Source organism: Hylaeus anthracinus, unplaced genomic scaffold (genome assembly GCF_026225885.1).
Source record: "Hylaeus anthracinus isolate JK02 unplaced genomic scaffold, UHH_iyHylAnth1.0_haploid 11994, whole genome shotgun sequence".
NCBI lineage: Eukaryota > Metazoa > Arthropoda > Insecta > Hymenoptera > Colletidae > Hylaeus > Hylaeus anthracinus.
This window is the reverse complement of record NW_026534341.1, coordinates 6,501,798-6,523,833: the sequence shown is the minus strand read 5'-3', so window position 1 is coordinate 6,523,833 and position 22,036 is coordinate 6,501,798. Positions and strand designations below refer to the sequence as shown.

General features: G+C 41.2%; 1 protein-coding gene across 4 annotated transcripts in view; it reads right to left on the bottom strand.

Annotated features, from left to right (window-relative positions):
* The window catches only part of LOC128888337 (elongation of very long chain fatty acids protein AAEL008004-like), a 44,581-nt gene that overhangs the window by 9,870 nt on the left and 12,675 nt on the right, over nt 1-22,036 (bottom strand). For 2 of the 4 annotated variants that reach the window (XM_054145084.1, XM_054145085.1), the window contains exon 2: nt 734-892. In XM_054145084.1, coding sequence (XP_054001059.1) covers nt 734-791 — 58 coding nt within the window. In that variant the 5' untranslated portion in view covers nt 792-892. Of the gene's footprint in view, nt 1-733; nt 893-19,836; nt 20,440-22,036 lie in introns of those variants that run through there. The other 2 variants (XM_054145083.1, XM_054145086.1) reach the window with 2 other exon arrangements.

The window sequence follows — 22,036 nt, the reverse complement described above, 5'->3', positions numbered from 1 at the left end:
TCTAGCATATCAATGAATTAACTTAGGTTGTTTGCAGATGTAGATAGATCGGAATAAGTAATGGAAAAAACCGTGGAAAGGAAAGAGAATTATTTAGAGATTAGATATCTAAATACCAAAGAATCTGGTACCCGTACGATGATGACCTTGTCCAAGTGTGACGCGCTGTTAAATCAAAGATTGCTTCGACTTAATTACTATAACAATTACGTAGTAATATTTTTTACCGACTGCTTTCAGACGTAGGTTCGCGAAGGATAAAGAACCTGTCAACAAATTCGAAGGTGAGAACAAGGATAGTTAAATTTATGGCAGGAGAATACGACGTAGAAGGAAAAATATTGGCAAAAAGTGGGGGAAAGAAACTGTTTAATTTTCAGTAAATAAGGAAAAGTGTCGTGGAAATGTACGAGCGATGGGGAAGCGGTGATTATCGTATTTTTAAATCCATTTTCAATTCCTTTGCTTTAGTAATTCACGCAGATACACGTGCAGGCACGTGTACATGCTAATCGTTAACAGATATACGAACTCTAATGAATAATAATCGTCCCCCATTACCGAAACTAAGGACCTTATGTGAAATAAGGACATTGGTTAAAAACAATGGATAATTTCACTTTCAAAAGAGAATTATACAATTCGGCTTACGTGGAAAGCTTTGAACCGAATTAACCGCACAGGTCGAGAACTTGCTGTACTTTATTTATAAATCTGCTGGTTGCACGCTTACCTGCATGTTTGTCAAGTATCTCGTGGAGCCGGTCCACGTAGTGCATTACAATCGACATGATTCTTCCTTTTTTTTTTCTCCTCTCTGAGGGCGCCTTCACGAAATCCTCGCGACGTCAGAATCAAGGGCGCAGATTTCCAAGACCAGATTTGCGGGTTCCTGAAACAACAAAAGACGGAAGGGTTTAATTAAAGCGAAAATCGAACGCGACCCCTTCGAGACGCGCAGGAAATACATTCGAATTTTTGTAACGATCATCCTTGCGAACAAGTGTCTGCGTGTGGCAACAAAGATATATAGCTATAATCGCTCCGATCCTTCTTTGAGTTACGACGCTAACAGTTGTAAAATTAATTTCTCTTTTGAGAAAGGGCACTTTCAATAAATACCTGTCTACAAACTTTTCACGCGTTCACAACAGTAAACATTTATGCTCATTCACACCACCACAAGTACGTTCTTGTTTTAAATTGGCGCAGGACCGTGATCGTCGAACCACGTAAAATCGGAGACTTCGAGTAACCCGAACTCGGTTGTCCCCCCAGAGTGTACAGACACACAGGCTCTCCTCGCCTATAGCAAATTTCTTTTGTTACACGCGCGAACGAGGGCGTATTACTTAACGTACGCGTAAAGCTTCGTCGATTACATAAATGTCGACCGATTTGCGTCGCGATTTTCGGCGTCGATCGTTGAATTAGAAGCGACTTCGCGCGGCCAAGATCGCCACGACTCGAAATTCACCGCGTGTACCTCACCGCTTACGAAATCGATCACATAATTTTTTGTTATGGATTACACGCCACGATCCAACGGAATCTCGCAATTCACGGGGCCGACCATGAATCGCCACGGCCTTGAACCACTGCGCCCAACAGGCCTCTGCCCACCTCCGATCGGCGATCGGTCGAATTTCACCTGCGATCGGACTCACGAGCCTCGATCCCAGGTAAACTTGGTCGCCCACGTGGAAGTTGTTACGCGACGTGACCCAAAAAGTTTCCAGATTTTACTTCATTGTTACTTACGCGGAATCACGTAAAACGTTTCTCTAATTTTCGACAATTCGTGATTTGACTTTATTTAACGCTTCATTCGCGCAATCCATGGAAAAACAGAAATTTATCTTAAATTGTATTTGCGCCTATAATTGGCGCTCCACCAATTATTTAAAAGTATTTTCTCCCACGTGCCGTCGAAAGAAGTTTGGCTAACGATTTTTGCCTTGAAACCGAACGACGATTCCTAATCGACGTAATTATATAGATCGTACGCGTAGGTTGACCGTAGGTTGGCTTATCTCTGATATACCCGGCCATTCAAAGCTATTTACAAACATAATAGTTTGTAAATGTCAACAGGTATGTATAGCACCAGGAAGATTGCAATATGCAAAGTTGATATTCAGGTGCCTCGTGTACTAAATGTGTTTCAATTATCTTATCTCCATTAAGAACATCGGATTCCTAAATAGAAGTACAATGTACATACCGGGAGACAGCGTGTTTGCCTAAATTTTTCCTTTGGGTTACTCCGTTAAATTAACGCTACCAATGTCAGAGGTGATCTAATTTTCCATCTACTCTTCCACCCATATTATTTTCAGGTTTTTTCTTCGTGGAAGAAACGCATAGGCAACAAACCCACGTTCGATCTTTCATGCAATTTTTCCATGTTCAAATTGTTTAAAAATGGAAACTCTAACAAATTTGCTAAAATATGTATACAGTGTGCTATAGAACAGATTAGCAGTAGGTCTGCGCTTGAAAAACATTATGACCGAGCGATTGTGCTATCAGAATAATAACGCATATAAATCACGGTGGCTGGAGACGCAATCTCGAGCGGTATAAAGATTCCTTATTCTCAATACTGTGTACGATTAGCCATCTGCTATATGTTTCGATACCCACCCAGTGTCCTAGTCCTAGACTCGTCGTTTTTCTTACTTTCAGCCATCTAACATCTTTCATCGTATCTCTGCCGAAGATCAAATCGAGCTGAAAATTTCACAGTACGAAGGCCTTAGCGCGCCAATAATTTTCAAATTTCGTGCCACGAGTCTCGCATGTTGTCGTAGGACAAGAGATCAAGCAGCTATTTACAGTAACGAGGTCTTCGCACGCTGCATCTTTCGTGGAAATTTCAGGTCGATTCAATCTCCTCCAGCGGAGACGCGATCAAGAATGTGGGCAGTCACGTAATGCCTCAAACATACTATTATGCGTTAACAATCCAGTTCGCGTAACTTCCGAGCGTTTTGTTCCAGGTAGGCGGAAACGATCGTCGTTTTCCGCGAAGCGATTTTCCTCGCGGTCGTGGAGGACGCGGAAGAAAAACCGCGCCCGTTAATTATTTATTTCGACGCCTTGGATTCTAGCGGCAGTTTAATCACGTCCCTGAAGACACTCGTGCGCGGCTACGTGCAAGTTCGGTCAGCGTTGCTGGTCAGCTGAACGGACGACGGTTTGGTAACCCGTTGGATTTCGCTTTCAATACAACTCGGCCTGGCGCGAGAATTCTTGTCAAGGCCAATCGACAACGGACTTGAATGGGTGTCGTCATTTATCATCGGCCAGTCGGTCGCCGATTTGTACACGGTCGTCGGAGTCTGTAAGGTCACCTACCGCCCAGTCGTCTGGTCCTTTCACTAATCGATCCACCGGCAGGGGAACGGGCAAGGATCCAGATCCTATCCTGGCTTCTAGGAGAGATCGCGCCACGCGAGGCTCATTCGAACACTTCCTGGAATGAAATTCAGGAACGGGTTCTATGTTTCTGAAATTTCGTTCTGTCCTCGATAGAGGCTCGGTATCGATGCACATAGGCCATCACTAAGTGTGTTTCTGGAATGTCTGTTATGATTAGGAGTCTCTTTCCATGTTGCAGTAAACCACGCTCCAAGTTGGTATGTCTGTTACGATTAGGATTTCTCCAAGTTGCTGACTTTTTGAAAGGTCGCTTTGTAATCCTATAGTTAGAAGCAGCATCAACACGATCAACAAGAGCAATGCGGAAGAGATTCATTCGCAATATAATAGTCTCGCTCTTGATGACCATTATTACCTGCGCTCCTTCAAGGAGAACGGCGTCTCATTCGTCTCTGATCTCAGATCCTCCGAGAGACGCAACGTGGCCGACTTGGGGGGCCCCTCGTCGCGGAACCCTGCGAGGGGGTACCGACTTTCGTGCCAAGTATAACCATCGAGGAGCATAGAAATGCAGGCAAAGGCGGCTCGCTGGTCCGCGATGGATCGCGATCGCGTCTCGTTCGCTTGCAAAACGAAAAGTCGAAAACGCGTCGAGCAAGCGAAATACCGCGGGAATATGTTGCGAAAACTGTATACATTATAATGGGCCGGGCGCAGAAAACGGGCCAGCGCCGGTTGTGTCCTCTGTGTACGTTACGCAAGGAAGAATCGCTCGGTCGGTCGTTCGTGTCCGCGTCGAAGCTGTGTGTCTCGACACTGGAATCGTCATTAACGATAGGATGAACAAACCACTGACCTCAATACGCGCTGGCTAAATGTTTCGATTCACTGGCAACAATCCGCGACAAGTCGACGAACACCGTTGCGAATCGAGGGAGGGGGAGGAGGGATAGCCGTGCACTTGGAAGAAACGCGCATTTTCGGGTAATTATTCAAAACTGAACGATCGGAGGAAAAGCTTGATTAACTTCTCGTTAAGACGATGGGTCCAGTTGTCAGTGTCCAGGATTTAATTTTTAAGCACTTATTTTTTGGTGTATTTTGGAATCGCTTTGTCACGAGATGATTTACGCGCTCGATATCGAAGCAAGCGTTGTGTCAGCGTTACAAAATAATTGCACAATCACTCGTGACCCATCGCGGCAGACTGTTAATTGCTGGAAGGTGTTGGGCTCCCGTCAAGGTTGAGCACCGTAGATAAGTAAAAGTTAGTGGTGGCTGAAGTTGAAATGTTTACTTGACGTCCACGATTAAATATCCCGAATGAGATATAATTTAGTTTGATTTCTGGAGCAAGATCTTGTGATATGTCAAAAACGGATACAAAGGTAGACCATAGCTCTCTTATAACTCTCTTATGATAAATGAAGCATCTCCAACAACCTCCACTTGTTTCGTTATCACCGCGGAAGATATCCACTAGAGTTAGGAAATTTCTAACAATCCCGCGCGATGGAATGTTGCGGTTCGCCGCGCGGAATCGATACTGGAATTTGCTTTCTGCGGTAACAAGGGGACTCTTAATAATTCAAGAGGATTATTTTCGGTCACGAACACGATTCCGAGCCATCCTTTCCTCGGCGAGCTTAGTAAACAATTCAATTCCCTGGTGAATCGCGTGCAATTAAATAACGAACAAGCGAGTATCATTTCGAATGAAACAGAACCGAATTAACGAGGTTGAAAATGGCCCAAGTTTGGACACCCAGGGATATCGGAAGTCTCGATCCGATCCTGGAAAGAAACCGTAGGTTCACAGATTCGCTGCACACCGTGGCTGCGTTACGCGAACCATGGTTCATTTGCAATTCGAAAGAGAGATAAGCAGCTTATGGTTGGAATCGAATTTGACCTTTCATCCTGAAGATATTCAACTGCATGGTCTGATCAAATAACATCTTTCTTTACAAACGTTGCACGGTGCGTTTTCAGTCTTTCGTTTGCAACGATTTCCGTTTACGAACGAAATTAACACTTGACTAAGTGCCGTTTGTGACCGACAAAATATATCTGTCTCGGGACGCCAGCTATTCCTTGGTAGAAAAAGTTTGAAAAATGGTGGCTTATGTAAAGTGTCCGCCACGAGGATGCGGTTTACGCAAAAGAATTGATCTTTGAACGCTCCTAGGAAAAACTCGCGAATTCGAGTTACTCAGAAGCTTTCGAGACCATGAGATCACTCCTCATACCTCTCAGTGACACAATCGATATTTATACCGACAAAGTTATTCACAATACGGCCAACACATAATCATCTTACGGGCGTGTAGAAAATGATGAAGACGACGCGAACGATCGTTTTCAGAGGATTCTTAAAAAAAAAAGAGAAAAAGAAACCATGTATATAACCGATAAAATTAATGAATTTGAAGGCCTCGCTGTGCAAAGCATTTTTATTTCTTTGATTATAAATGACGCTCCCAACGAGAGGTATGCGTCATCCTCAAATTTGTATAACACAAGCTTCTATACGATTTATGCTTGATAGTTTAGGAATAATTTAATTCCTCGAGGTCTTCTTTATGAAACTTTACTACCATACGTTGATAAATAAATAAATAAACAGGTATGGCGTGACGATATTATAAGTTGGTGGAGTTCGTGCGTTAGCTGCTATTCGGACGCATCTTTATTTAACTCAAACTGCACCCAGCGGTGTCTATTCGTACTCGGACATGTCTAAATATACTGTCACTCGCTCGAACTTTAACGAAATGCAGGAAAGATCATCGAATCTGAACGACCTCACTTACGTAGAAATTGGTATAATTTAGCCCGTGTACGGAGCTTCATCATTGAGACACGTGGGTGAGCAATTAATGTTATACAATACCAGGTCGTTAATGATACGAAACAACCTCACTAGACGGCAATTGTTTACCTACGCCACGGGAATGTGTAATTTAGTAACAGAGACGGACATATAGCCATGCAGAGGACAACAATTTATTTCCACTTCGATTCAGCCTTCGGCCGAGTCGTAACGAAACAATTAAAAATATTTACAGAACGAAGAAAACACTTTATTCGTTCTCAAATTAAAACAGACAAACGATAGCTGTTTCTTTCCTCGTTTTACCGTATGACCCTTCCGTCTCGTGGGCGAAATTCGGTCGACAAATAGTCCCGTGTACCGCTGAAATCTGCGCGTTAATTCGGGAGACGTGACTTGGGAATAGTTCGTGGCCCCTAAACTGCTACTGGAACATGTCCAATCCGAAACAAGGCGATCGTGAAAGTGGTCCCGTTTCGGTCGATCCTCGATTCGGTGACAAATTACGATTATCACGAAAATAGCTAATCTCTCAAACGTTCACGTAAAAACATCAAAAACGTTAGGGTTCTGCAGAACGTGGAAGTAAATTACTTCCTCGAGTTGTCTATGCTCCAGATAAAATATAAGTTGGTAGATGATCGCCAAATTACACAGACAGTCGTTGATCGACATGTAATAATTATTCGTTTCAATATAGGGTACAAAAATCCAGGTATATCACCGTTCATACAAACAAATAGAAAAAGCTTGAAAGTATGATGATAGGAAAGGTTTTATTACAGATTTATGAGACATTTGTAACATTGACATGTTGTGTAACTGTTCGACGTGCTGTCAGTTCATTTTGACCCAAGCATAGACACAGATTTTCTTTTTTATAACATTCTCGTGCACGTGTCGCGATCACTCGTAAAAGGATTCTTTGGTTCCTTTCACGACGTATATTTTGACAGCCGTTTTGAAAAGCACGTTTTCGAAGCGTTTACTTGACAAATTTAACGTAATGGAGACTCATTTCAAGTTGCGCTAAACTTATTTGCATTCTGCGAAGGATATGATTAAACTAATCAGTGAATTTGAATAGGGAACTTTGTAACAGTATGCGCGATTACTTGGCGCAGAGTCGAACGAAGTCTTCGAGTAGAATTGCATGCTGTTTTACAATGAAATGTTTCCACGAGAAAATAATAAAGCATTGCGCTTCTTTTTCCAGCTGCATAGCGTACTCTCCTCGAGCGTGACCGTCCAGACGTATCGGACCGGTGCGATAGTCTAGCATCTACCTAGCGACCCAATGAGGTTGTCCATCGAGAAAGACTGGCTGCAAAGGACGAGAACAACGCCCGTATAGAAACATCCCGTAAAAATTGCCGTGCAAGGAACTGGTTCGAGCACCGACGCGTTCAAAAGAGGCTAGAACGGTCTTGGAGAAATCAGTAGCGCAGCTAGAATCGACGTCACCCAGTGGAGTTGCTCATGGATCACCATCGCGAAACTCTCATAGGTCAGAGAGAATCCTTGGTAAAACTGTTATATCGATATTACTCGTAATTCATAAATTTATTAATAATTGAGGGCCAGTAGTCTGTTAGGGTTCACTAGCCTCTCTACACCTCGGGTACCTCGAGATTGTTAAACTAGCACTGCAACTACAATCATAGCTTCAGAGAGAATCTGACTCCAAAACTATGTTATATCGATATTACTCGTAATTCAGAAATTTAAACGTTTAAGAGCCAGAATAAAATTACGTTCGTTTGTGTATTAAACTTCAGGGTAACGTGAGATACATCGATGGAGCGGTTGACAAGCTGTGGCCCGCGGGTCAAGTAGTGACCCAAAATGCCACAAAGGTTTCTTTGTAAGGAGGGCAGCGGGCACCCTCTAAGCGACGCCACTGTTTAACGCGGCGCTCGGCGGGAAAGTCTGAGTCGCGTGGCTCGGCGGCAACGGGCCGACAGGAAAGTGCAAGTGTAACTATTACAAGCGACGCAACCGGCCGGCTGCTCTTAAGTAATACCCAGAGGCTGTTGCGCGCCTTGAGTAACGCGAAAACATAGAGAGATGCAAGAAAAACACTGGGCGAAAGGAGAAAAGGAGTGGGAAATGGTGTTGAGCAAAGTGGAGGGAGAAGGAGAGGGAGTGCAGGGTAACCGAGGGAAAGGAGCAACCATAAGAGCGCCTCGTTGTTGACACTCGCGAGAAATTGCGGCCGCGTACCCCCCGAAGAAAAGTGGAGGACGTCGACTTGCTTTCCAAGCCGGTTGTCAGTACACACCGCGCCCGTGCTTCGAGAAATGACATAACCCAAAATATTAGTCAATTCGCACTCGAGTGGAAGTTTAAATCCGCGTTAAAGTTGAATGGGCCATTTAATGAATTCGAAGAAGTAGCGGTAAATATGACGGAAGCCATGGTCAAATGGCACTTGGACTGTTTGTTTAATATTCCCGTTAACTCGGGAGGTTAAACCAAGTATGCAATTATTATGCTTTAGGAATATAAAATTTTGTTTAGTGAAAGAAAATATAAGGTCGGAAACGTTTAAAGCAACCAAAGATTAGTAGAAAATGATTCAAACTGCTGGTTTTCCACGGTCAACTTTAAAACACCGTGTGCTGCCTTGATTATGTCACCGTTTCATTTTTTTTCCACCAGCGTCAGCGTGTCAAATCAATTCTGCGGCTGGCTCGTCACGAGACCACGCTCGATCCTTTTGTCTTCGAATCGTCGTGCGACGACCTCGACCATTCATCCGGTGTACAGTAGTGCCTCGCATAATGTTCGAAAATCGGGAAATATACAGGGTGTCCCGTCGGAAACAAAGCCGATTGATCGTTATATGGACTCCTAGATTCTTTACTTAACAATGAATTAACATCCTAACCGGCAAGGGATAAATCACATGTTACTAGTTATGCGATACGTGGAATGGCATGTTGCAAAAAGAACGCTGTGTACCAGGAAACCACAGACGTCAGATAGAGTGTTAGAATAAATCACTTATAGATTTGCGAGAAGGACTGTACGATAATTACGCAGGCGCTAGTGGCAAGCTATATTCTCAAGAGTTTATTCAATTATGCGATGATCCGCGAGCTTCGTGGTAAATATTTAGAATGATGTTAACGTTGGACGAGAGAACAGTTTTTCCTCGCGCAAGAGAAAGACGTCGATAAGTAACCATTCAACGCGATTACCATTTTCGAAATGACTAACGACGAGAGAAGCAACTGTCGCAGATAGAAATCTATATTTACTATGAAATATATTTCCACCTACTCGCTATTCGAATAGGAAAATATACCAGCGCTTAGGAAACAGCTCGAGTTACGCCAGACCGGACGTCGCTGCGATCTGTCCGCGTTCAAAAGGGAATTACAAGTTGCTCGAGTAATTCAAGCAAATCGAGTAAAACTGAAAGTCAGTCAATTAGGTCAAGTAAGTAGAGTCCGTCGAGTAAGAATGAAAGATAAATCGCAGACCAAATATGCGACCAACGTTTAAGCAACATTCTCGTTACGGACCGTTCGATGAAATTGGTATTTGAAAATCTACTTTTCATTGCGCGAAAAGAATACCGCAAATACTCTCTTAAAATTTAAATGCAATTACATCAATTGTCGCTCGTTTCTTTTCCTTATTATCGTCTAACAGCGAAGCAAACTCGTTTCAGATTACAGAAGTCTCTGTCTGCCTCGGTAATTGCGAATCGTAATAGCCCGGCAAAACACCCGTCGGGAAAGAAAAGAAACTTTCTACTAATGCCGCTTTACGGGGTAGCTATAAAATTACGTGTTCTGAACGTTTAAAAATGTTCATATTACGAAAATGGCTATGGTGTAATCTTCGAAAGGAAAACTCGCGACTGACATTGTAACAACTAGCCTGCCGATTTCATGAATTCATAGATTATGTTAACGAGGAAATGTTATATGTACAAACGTATGGAAATTAAAATAAAAAGTCAACATTAAAATTACATTTAAAATTACACCGCATAAGTGGATACATATTCAGGAGATGTCATCGTAAGTTTCCCTCCACTTTCAACACGTTTCCCGATATCCTAGCTCCGGATAAGCGTTCGTCCCATTCCTCCACCGACGTGACTTTGGAAACGCGTATACCGCGATACGTAACAACCAACGACACGTGAAATCGTCGAAGTAGACTGTGTCGAGGTCAGAATAGCTTCAGTATTCAGAACGTTAATTAAATACGTAATTTTGTCGTACGCAGAAAGAAAAAGTACGATCCGAGCCGTTGGCAGTGTCTCCGGGATCCTTGCATCGCGCGACGAATGATCAAATACAAAACAGTCGGCTGATACCGCGCGATAAATCCTGCTATTTGCTAAATAAACATAATCCTCCTACCACGAGCAACGTAAATCACTCGAATTGCGTCGACGCACGATAGAGCATTTCTATGGAAACGGCGAACAGTACTCGATTTTATTTTTATATCGGTGATAAATTGGAACATGGTTTTTCTGAAACTCAGCGTGAGAAATTACTAACAGTTGTTTATCGTTTTAGTTACAAAACGAGTGTTACGCTAATTTGAATTAAAAATGGCGACAATGAAAAACTAATGAGCAGAACGTTTTTTTGCAAGCGTTAATAGTAAAGAGACGTAATGATTTATGTTAATGTGAAAGCTCTTCGGGGATAAAAAAACTGCGACTAGTAAGACGTCTAAGTATAAAATTAACAATGAGGCGACAGAATTACGCAAAATCTGGCGATTTACGTATGGGTCATGAAATATTTATTATATATAAGAGCCGTGCGAAGGTCGAAAACAGTAATCGAACAGTTAATTCTTATTCGTCATTAGCATTCAGCCGTGCCATCTGTAGCGCGCTAATGACACACGTTTAAGGCTACTGAAATGATGGTCGGCGTCGAAGAAGATACCCAAACGATACCCATGAAAATTTGTTTCGTCATGTAGATTAGCTACGAATCTGCAAAGATCGTCATGTAGTTTCAAAATTTTTCTAAAAGAACATTACGAATAATATTAATACGATCGAAAATTATTATAGGCTGAGATGTATCGATCTTTTCGATGTACCCAACTCCATGTGACTTGAGCGAAGCTAGTCAGGTGTTAGATAGCATTCAGATCATTTCGATCTTGCACTGTATTCTTCACTGATTTGTTTCTAGAGCAATAGAAAGCAAGTTTAATAGGCTGCTTTTAATAGGGTGCTGGAAAAAGGTGGCAGCGACTAGAAACGCTGCACGACCGGATATTCCAGACGAAAGGGACCACACACGGAAGCTTCATTGTTCGCAACGTGGGTGAAGTGCACGTCCGTAGTTTGCGTAAGGATCAAGTGCGATACACACTCGCGAATATCAATCGATTCGACACCTAAGATTCGTTTCGATAAAGTACAAACGTTCCGTTGGAAAGGGCTCGAATATATAAATTAGAAGTATTTGCAATTCATAAGCTGAAAATAATTATATAATAGCATTATATCGTACAATACCTAACGTGTATTATGTATGAGATCAACGAGCGGAAAATCGAATTCATTAAATGCAAGACACGTTTATTTCCTAAAGTATGAAGCGGTCTTACATCGTTGACCACCGATGAAGATGCGAGCTACCTGTACACAACATTAGCCACCCGTATAAGGTTCGAATATATTCTTAGGATGATGATACAGGCTCGTGTTTAAATAATAGTTGTTTGTCGAGTGCGTCACTTCGATCATTCCATTACGAGCAGCGTTAAGGATTAAGGAAGCACATTTCGTTAAGGTGTCATTTTGTCTCCGAGTGCAGCTTCGATCTTACAAGGATCCAAACGTGTTACATCGATACCGCTTGCGATATGCTCGATCGCACCCATGATCTACAGTATGTGGCACAAGAGAACGCACGCGGTAGCACGTGTAACGAATCAAACATTCGATAAGTCGCGATGAACGACACCAACAAGGTCGAGAGACTCGAGGTTATCATCCAAATTTTGTCCTTTCTACGAATTGCCTAACACGTTATGCATATACTATGGCACACAATGCTCCGGGAATTTCTAATAAAAATATAAAACACTCCAATAGCCATAGCTTTGAATTTGATTGTAAAGCTTTCTCCAAAAGGGGTCGAGAATTTTGTCCTCAAATAAAACACGATATTTTAAAAAAATTTTATTTTTTATATTTAAAAAATAAAGTTCATCTTTTGGTAAACCTTTCGTATTTAAATTTTTTTTTTGACAGATTAAGTCTAGAAGGTTTAAGAAGATTGTCCTGTAATAAAAGACTATTTTTGGATCAGCTTCACGAGATTTTCGCCTGGCAGTTAAAGTGTTAACGAGCAAACATACTTCGCCTGGCGTCTACCTCTCGTCTGCGTCCACGCTAAGCAATGATATCACCGTTTTCCCAGTTTGAAAATTGTTGACGAAAAATGTCGACGTTATCGCGACTCTGGGGAGAGGGAAAGTCGTTCGCGCCGATGACGACAATGGAAATCGTCGTCGTGTCCCGAACCGATCCGGCATACCGATTCGGAGCACGATCTATATCTCGTCCTGTGACGCATTTTTTCATGTTTATGGAGTTTACGAATACCGAGTCGCCGCGGAATTACCGACGTAAACCGGTTTCGTTTTACGAGAACGATAGACTTAACGGAAAACGGACGTGACGCGTCGAGTAATATGAAAATTCCAGACCGATCGACATTATATTTATACGTAGAATCAAAGATAATCGGAGATAATCGTGCGAATCACTGCTCGGCGCGAACAACTGATTAGAAAACAACGATTGCTTTAGAATTATCGCTCTGCGACTGTAAAAAAAAGCACGGAGATATTCTGAGAAGGAAATTGCTTTTACTCTATACAATTCTTTTTCTATTAGAAGGAGTGGTTAGGTAAAAAATGTATAGTTCACTTATAGGTAAATCAAAGAATACTTTAATTCTCTGTATTTCTTTTGTATATCAGAATCTGTTACGAATTTTGCATTCGCGTAAGCCTTGCATTTCGCTTACTTTCTAAATTCGTAAAAAATTCCTCGCCCAAAGGCTTCTCCCAACCTGCGAATCCCCGATTGTATCCTTTGGAAGACAGCTTTCACTCTCGAGATTCTTTTACAAACGATTATCATCGGTGCGTTGTGAGTTACTGATCGTGTGTTTCTGGAATATATCGTTTCTTTTACATTTGCATCCCGTTTGAAGATTCTGGAGGGTCTTGAGATTTACAAAAAAAAAATATATATATATATATGCATGCGCTTAACTCAATTTGTATAAAAATATCGATAATTCTCGTACGTGAAATCAGTGTTCTGTCCAGGCACGCTGTGGCATTCTTGCTCCGGAAACGTCAACGCTTGTTATGCCGATTAATCGAAATTCGCGATTGTATGCAATCATCGTCGTGTGCAATCGTTTATGCAGAATAAATTAATGAATAAACTGTTTGTGATTACGTGATTCGCAAATGTAGAATAGATAACGTTACACGCACGGACGTGTGTATATGAAACAATTAATCGCGTCCCCGACGGATGACACTCAAATCGATGCAATTATCGACTTTCCTGACGTGTAAAATAGATAAAGCACTACAGAAACATGTAATTAACCGTAACATTTATCTTAAATTTTCAAAACTTTATTTTCACACCGATACAGGTAGACGCTGATAATTCTGCAAAAGGGGCAGGCTTAAAAAATGCTGGGTCAGACTTTATGAATTATGTACCGAAGAATTGAAGTCAACGATATTTAAAAAATCCGTCGAAATTGAGACAATGCAATCTAATCCTAATAAATCTAAATTTGCAATATAACCTTCGATGGGAGTTTATGAAAACGGTGCCGTTCCAAAAGTTATTAAAGTATTGTAGAATTGGAGGAGTTACGATTTCGACAAAGTTGCAAGCATCGACGATCGGTATTTATGAACGATGAAACCGGTTTTTATAACGTATCTTCCTTTCTATACGCGATATTTCGCAATAAGAGAAGAAGAGGGCCAGGTGTGAAGTCGATCGAGTTCTTTTTCGCGTGGAAATCAAAGCCTTCGCGTTTATCGGGTCTTCAGCCGCAGCTAGCGCAGGGAAAGTGCATAGTTGCATGAAGTTGCAAGTTCCAGAGAGCTGCTGTAATGCGTTAATGGTAGCGCATGACGGGATCTTGGTTCAAGTCGAGGGGGGAGGACAAGAGAATCCTCTTACGCAACGATCGCATTAAACTCCTTTTCGAAGATCGATCAACAACCACGAAACGAATACTAAATAGTTCTGAATAGCGATTTTTGGTATTTCAAGCACCTCGCTTTTATCCCGAAACATACATGTACATATTATCCCTGCTTTTACTGTTTTATTTAATCCTTTACTTCATTTCACACGCGACCCAATGCAATAAAGGCGTATTATTATTACGCTATTTCTTTAAATACGTAACGAAGGAATGTAAGACAAGGTAATGGAACCAGTAACGCAAGAAAAACGGGTATTTATCGTCGCACGCGAAGACGTGAACCATATATCTGGATTTGTTGCCACATTTTCCAGCGTCAGAGATTACGACAAATTGACGTTCCTTCATTGAATCTCTAGAGAAGTGTTTGATTTTATTTTAATATCTCGATTAAACGTCTCTCCCCTTAGTAGTCCATCAAGTAGAGCATTTATCGCGTCGCACGGGTCAATAAAGCTGTCTCAATCTTTCGTCGCGAATGGACAATTAATCGTGCAATGACGGATGAGTCTAGAATTGATAAATTTTTTGTTGTAGACAATGAAAGGAAATTAATATTAATCTTCCTTCATTAGTTTGGTCTAAACACCACTTTGTTCCATACATAAACATCGTATCAAACATTAGTATTTTTTTTCCGTTTGCCCGTATCTCTGGTACTCTTAATCAATTCCAATTCAACAACTCCGTCATTAACTCGGCGATACAAACGTTAATTTCTATGACGAGACGTGTCAATTTCCATTTACGTTTAGGCAGTTTCTTCCAAGTCATTTTCAAGACTGAGGAGATTAGAATACTCTTCATAAATGGCAGCGCACAGGTCGATAATTAACGTATCGAACCATTTTGAAGAAATAGAAAAATAGCGAAAAATTAATCGGAGAGAAAGCAAAACTCGTTTCGCCCTCTTTCAGAAAATTCGCTGGTGTGTCGCAACGTCCTCTCACGTAATAGCCAACACAAGCACAGATTAGTAGACCGCGCGAACGAACCGACTCGTGTGCCGAATATTATGCCGAGAAGTCGTTGATCTCCGGATGAATTTTGGCAATTATGCGCCGAGCTATCAGTCGACGCCCATCACTCTTCGCATTTAATGTTAATATATTTCAGGCGAAATTCAGGAATCCTAACGGTGATCCCAATAAATGTCTTACGAGTTCAACGACTCCTGAATAAGTTGTCATTTGCATTATAAACTTAATTCCTCGTTGGTAAATCTTCCTACGACACGTGTTTAAAGTAACGGTTTCGCAATCGCCGCGGGTACTAGCGTACTCTAACATCTGTCAATAGGATCCAGGCACAACAAGCATCGGTATATGTGGGAGAAGAAGACTTTGCGACAGAACATTTTCCCTAACACGTCTCTTACCGTGGATTAAAAGGATTTGTAAGCATGCAATTGCTCGCTATTACATAGTTAGCAATCAGAGGTCAGAAATCGTAAAAGCAAAGTTTCTTTCGAAAGAAATAAATAGATACAAACGAAATCGTAGAAGAAACCGTGGAAATTTAATAAATCTTTTGAAGAAAGCATTTTCTCATTTATAATCAAAAAAGTACTTACTTGAAACCCGTAATAGCGTCACGGAAAATTTATTAGCAAAGGTCAATTTTATGAAATGTTCGAGTTCAACGAATTCAAATCGTATAGCACTATTGTAATAAAAGTACATGAGGCGATTGTAAATTCACCTCGAATCTCGAAAGACGCTACCGTACGTCCAAGGTCCACAGACGTTGAGGTCGTAATGTCAATTCGTTGTTCGATTCGATATTCGCCAATTCCGACAAATAATTCTATCCGCGGCATCATTTGACAGGGAAACATGCATTATTAACGATGTAGCATGAATATGCGTACCAGATTAACAGGTCCTTTTGGCAATCAAATTATACATTCCAAGGCGCTATAGACGCTAACGAAAACTAATGAAATTCAAAAGTACAAAAACCCGTCTTATAGCAAAACAAATTCTGTATTATACATGTATTGTACAAATAGTCGTGGGAAACTCACATTCGAATAGCGAATACAATTTCAATAGTGAATTCATTCGTGAATTGGAAACCGTTAATGAATATATTTCTTGCAGATTTTATAGTTACTTTCGAAAAAGAACCGAGCAGATTTTGGTAATGATTCGTTTTCGAAAGTCCAATTACTATCCGAGCAATGAATTAAAATGTCTAGAGATCCAATCTAAAATCAAGAAATTCGTCGCATGCTAGGCTGTTCTTTCGGTGTACGATTCTTAAATATTAAAATTTGTGGAGTCATTAATATCGCAACCGGTAGCAAAATATCATGAGAATATATAATTATAGAATATAGTAAAACGAAAGTTATCTTGCAATTCCAGCGCCACCAGCTCTTGAGATACACGTGAGATTACAAACAAAACGAAAGAAAAAGAAACTAAATATTGCAAAATGTTGCAGCTGTGTCAGCGAAGGGTAATCAGTTTTCAATTAGAGCCAGCAAACTCTCTCGTTGCAGTATGAACCGAGGTTCCGTCGGTTCATCTTGTAAGTGGGTTAAAAAGATACGAATCTTTCCGCCTAGATAAGACTATAAATCGCTGATAAGGGTTCCGTAACGTGTGGATTCACGAGATATTGAAACTGAAACCTTCGATTAAACCAAATCTTGACTCGATAGGCCTTCGTTCGGTGAAACATGATTCAAGGTTCCGATCAAAATTCAAATAGTAAATTTATCAATGATACCGTCACGATTTCTTAATAATAAAAAAAAAAATAAGGTTGCTTGGACAGCGCAGAGGTAAACAAGATGAAAAATTGGTAATAGGCATAAAAAATTGATTGATAAATACGACCAAGTCCTCCACGTTTCGCAAGGACACGAAAATATTACCGAGGATAGACGAGTCAGCACGAGGAAACAAAAGAACGTTCCTTAAATCTCGGTGTTGTTCGAGGAATTGGAAAACATTTCAGGTATGCTAATCGCGCAAACCTTGACATTTCTAGATCTTCGCGAAATTTTGCGGAAGACGCGCAGGTTTTCATCAGACAGTGCGAAGGACACAGCGTTTCGAGGGTCGCATCGGCAATTAGACCAAGGATCAAAGATCCTTTCGCTTCTTCCGGCTCTCGATCCAAGGAGTCGTCGATCGTTGACGACCATTAATATGCGCTTCGAATCGTGCATCGAATCGAAGGAATACACAAAATGTTCCTTTGTCGTTGGAATTGCTCATCTGTTCGCGGAAAGGAAGTACTAGAGTTTCAACGACCCTACGAGAGTGCTTCATCTTAAAATACTACATTGCTCTATGGTTATGTTAATCGTACACTTGATGTTCCTACACGTGTCCCAAAAAGTTTTAACACCGCTCGTTTTTAATTTACAAAAGAAAAATCTACAACAACTTCGAATGGGTGACGATGAAATACAATCATGCGTTTTAATTTGACGCAAGAAAACCATACTACTAAGTATATACTGAGGAAACAGAAAACCTGTCGTCTTCGAAAATCACTTTAGAACATCCTGACACGTTGGAGTATGGCTACAAAAAAAAAATCAGAGAAGTCGAGACAGGGGACTCACGAAATCAAAACTTTCGGCCTTCGAAACACTTTCGACAACAGCTAAGACCATCCAATGACTTCAAACACGCCCCTCGAATAAAGCGCGTGGCGAACGAGTGGAACGTGAATCGAACTCAAATCGACTCCTCGCACGGTCGATGATTCACCGAAGGGCGAGCATGAAAGTGGAAGCAAAGAACTTTACGCGACCGTTCGATGTGACTACATTCGTGACATTGGTCGGAGACAAGGAAAATCGATTCAAAAGTGAAAGATGAACATTAGATGGGGTACTTATACTTTCAAAAGTGAAGCGTTAATTTGTTTGAAACATATCGGAAAGATATAGTAAGTAAGTAATAAGTTTCAATTAAATTTTAATGAAGTCATGGTGAGTTACTCGACGGTCCTCGATAAAAATATTCAAGGTACTCTTACAAGATTGATGGACCTACGGATATAACGTGTCGCAATTATGATGACATTCCTAACTCGTTAGAAATACAGTCAGCCCACGAATTACAAGGATAGACTTACATGTATTCCCTGCGTGCGTGCACTTGGACATTAAATAAACATTGACATTTGATTCACGTTTGTAAAGTTTGAATATTAAAAATATTCAACAGAACTTTGCCCCGTACTGGGCCAGACGTGCTGGTCAGCCTTCGCAGGGTCTGTGACAAAACAAAATTTAATCAACTCTGTTCACATGGGTACCACATTGTTTTTAACCAGAAATTAACCTTTCTTTCTCCCTAGAAAACAATGTTTATTTGCGATTAATCGCGTAACGTAAGAGCTCGCTGTATGATTAAACACAGGCGATGCGTAACAAACCTTATCATTTATATTCAAAGTTTGAAACTATCATGAATTCTAATGTTGATCTATCGACAACCCAGATAGATGAGAATTAATTAAATTTACCGTTTTCTATGCAGGGCTCCTTTAGGGAAACGAAATTGCATCAGCGGAATGCTCTCGACTACGAACGACTTTAACGATTCTGTCAACTTGCTCCACGGATCTACGTCCTAGTTTAGAAACTCTGTTTCAGCAGTTCGATGTAGTTCAGTGTGTGCATGTATAGCACATGAAAGCGTTTTATCCGTTCCTCTCGGATCTGCTGGTTTGATTCCTCAGGTTCTGTCCGCCCTCGTTTGGGGCACTCTTCGAGCTTTTAAAGAACGATATTCTTATTCTAAACAATCATACTCTAATCTATTTTTTTAATTTTTAATTACTTTATTTAAGGTCACATCAACTACGAGGTTATTAGTGACTACGTAATTATAATTTATTCAACATGTTATATTTCATTACTATCTTGAATAATTTGAGCAATTCGTTTCTGTTGTTAAGAATTTTGTACATTTTATATCGAATATATACATATATAAATTATTCTCACGAAATATTTTTACATTTTTTAGAACAAGTTCAAGAATAGATCGTAAGTCAACAAATTGTGTACTTATCGAACCAGAGTAAACGCAAATGAATCGACTTTCAGACCCGTTTCTATCCGTTGGTAACCGATTTAACGATCGAAGCAAGAACTGATCTCGCCGGTTCGTTGGTTGCGCCCAACGGTCGCCGATGGAAACGCGCGCGAAAGTCAACGAGCATGAGTTCCGCGAGCTGTCGTTTCATTGAGCGACTCTGGCTGCGCCAGACCAGGCCTTTTGCGAGATCGTTTCCGTGTGACGGTCGATTCGTTACGTCAGAAAGAGAGACAAAGTAGTCGTGGGTTGTCTGGTTACCCGGTTCCCCGGTTAGCTTGCTACTTTCTTCACTTACCGAAGAAAAAGGTTGGAGAACGTCGATCTCGCGTAACGGTCTCTTCCTCTTCACAATGGGAAACACACACTCTGTTGTCTCGTTTGTTTCTTCTCAGACGTTGACACTTGACGACGATCGAATTATCTACAAGAACGTGAACTGATCTCAGCCAGCGATTTCGCGCCGATCTGCTGCTCCAGAGAGTGAATTCGAGACACGGTAAGACGAGAACGTGAACCAATTGCCGGGCACGACGGTTCTACGATTCGCGACGACTTATTGCGGATCGGTTACAGAAGCATTACTTCACGGCGAAGTCTCCTCTTGAAAACGTGTACTTATCGAAAATTAAGAGAGTCAAAAATATCTGTATATAAAAATAGAAATCGAGTGCTTTCTCTTAAATATACGTGTATATTTTATATGGAAGAAAAGGGTAGAGAAGCTGTGTGTTTTTTTTGTTTCGCGACACCGATTATACTCATGCGAACGAACGCGCTACCGTCGTGCCAAGTCGCGGACTGACAGTGGTTACGCCGGTGGATTGCTTTTAACCGAGCCGCCATATTGGTACCGCATCCCTTCTACTCTTTTGGCGATCCTTCGGCAGCCGACGCGCGACTTCGCGGACACGATTCGTTGCACGCCTTTTGTTGCCCTTCGCGATCGCTCGTGCTGTTTCTTTTCTCTAGTACTATTTCCATCTGTGAATTAGCGATGAGGATCGATACGATTATGTAGCAAAACTATTCGATGCGGAAGGCTTCGAGTATTACGCGTTAACCGAACCAAACAGCACGCTGGACTTCCTAGTACTTTTACTCGCTGTAAATAACGAAGTATGTAGAAGAAGGTGCAGTGGAACCACGATTACCGTGGGAAATTATTGGAATAATCAAGGTAACCAGTCCAATGAGTACTAACTTTAAACAGTATGCTCATGATACTACCCTCAGTCTTATTTGTTGCACAGAGACCATGCTTATTACTTGTCTTCTGCTGTAGTTGTGAGGCGATTGTAGGTTACTGGGTATTTCCTCCAGTTATTTTGACGTTAGAGCACCTTTTTATTCTGTAATTAGATGAAGATTCGTTTTTGTCGTGGGGGTATCATTGGAAGAGTTCCTCAACAGGTTAGGAAGCCCGAAGGTTGCGTTGGGATTCACTGCATCGAATGCAGGACCTGCCCACTAAAAACACCATGATGTCCCCGCCTCGAGCGCGATTAAGGGAATTCTGGGAACGCCAGCGGCACATCTAGTGCAATTATATAAAGACTGGCCGTGTAACTCGTACTCTACACGGGAATATAATGTGTAACCAACCAGTTGGAGAAGGATATTGCTAAAACAAGGATTAATTCGGTCTTCCATGATTCGCGAATCAGAAGGAAGATAAATTTTATACCAGTTGGCTCTGTAGGAGAAACAGAGTTGAGAAGAGCAGACAAAAAATTGGTAATTTGAGTTTCTTGTTTACTTCAAAATTGCTGTTGGTCGCTCAACCTGTTATCGGTTTCGTAACTAGCTCGTGTGTTATTGATTCGCTTTACGCGAAGCTTTCGTTTTCTCAGTGAGAATACGCATAGGTGAAATTTTGAATACAATACCAGAAGCAGGAATAGTAACAATATAAACCGGAACCTTATCGTGTAAAGGTTAATTTCCAGGGGTCTTCGATTATCCAAATTGCAAACAACGCTAATCGGACAAGATCTAATCGGTAAGAAACTACTAGCGAAAGCAAACAGATACAACTTCGAATAACTATAAAATCTAATCTTCCATCTATTATCTATCTTCTACCTAGTAATCAGAAGTAAAGGATTTGATTATGTATTTTTTTACTTTTTTTTTTTCGGCGGTTTATAATTACAATTCCAAGAAACACAGTTGTAAGATACCACCGTAATTCGACGTAATCCTATTTTTACGTCATAAATTATTTACCCCCGGAAGCTCGAACTGATGGGAACAGAAGGCAGAACTTAGCATCTACGATCGCATAGTTTATAACGATAATGTAAGCAGCGCCAGCGATTCCACGAGTACAGTAGCTTAGCGGTACTATCGAGTCGGTTTGGTATGAATATTTTGGCGAAGTATCGAACGGATATCGATCCTGGTTGATACTTACATGGCTGGTATTGTCCGATACCAGATTCTTTATTTATAGTCTGACATCGATAGTGTTTACTCGGTATCATTCCCATCACTAC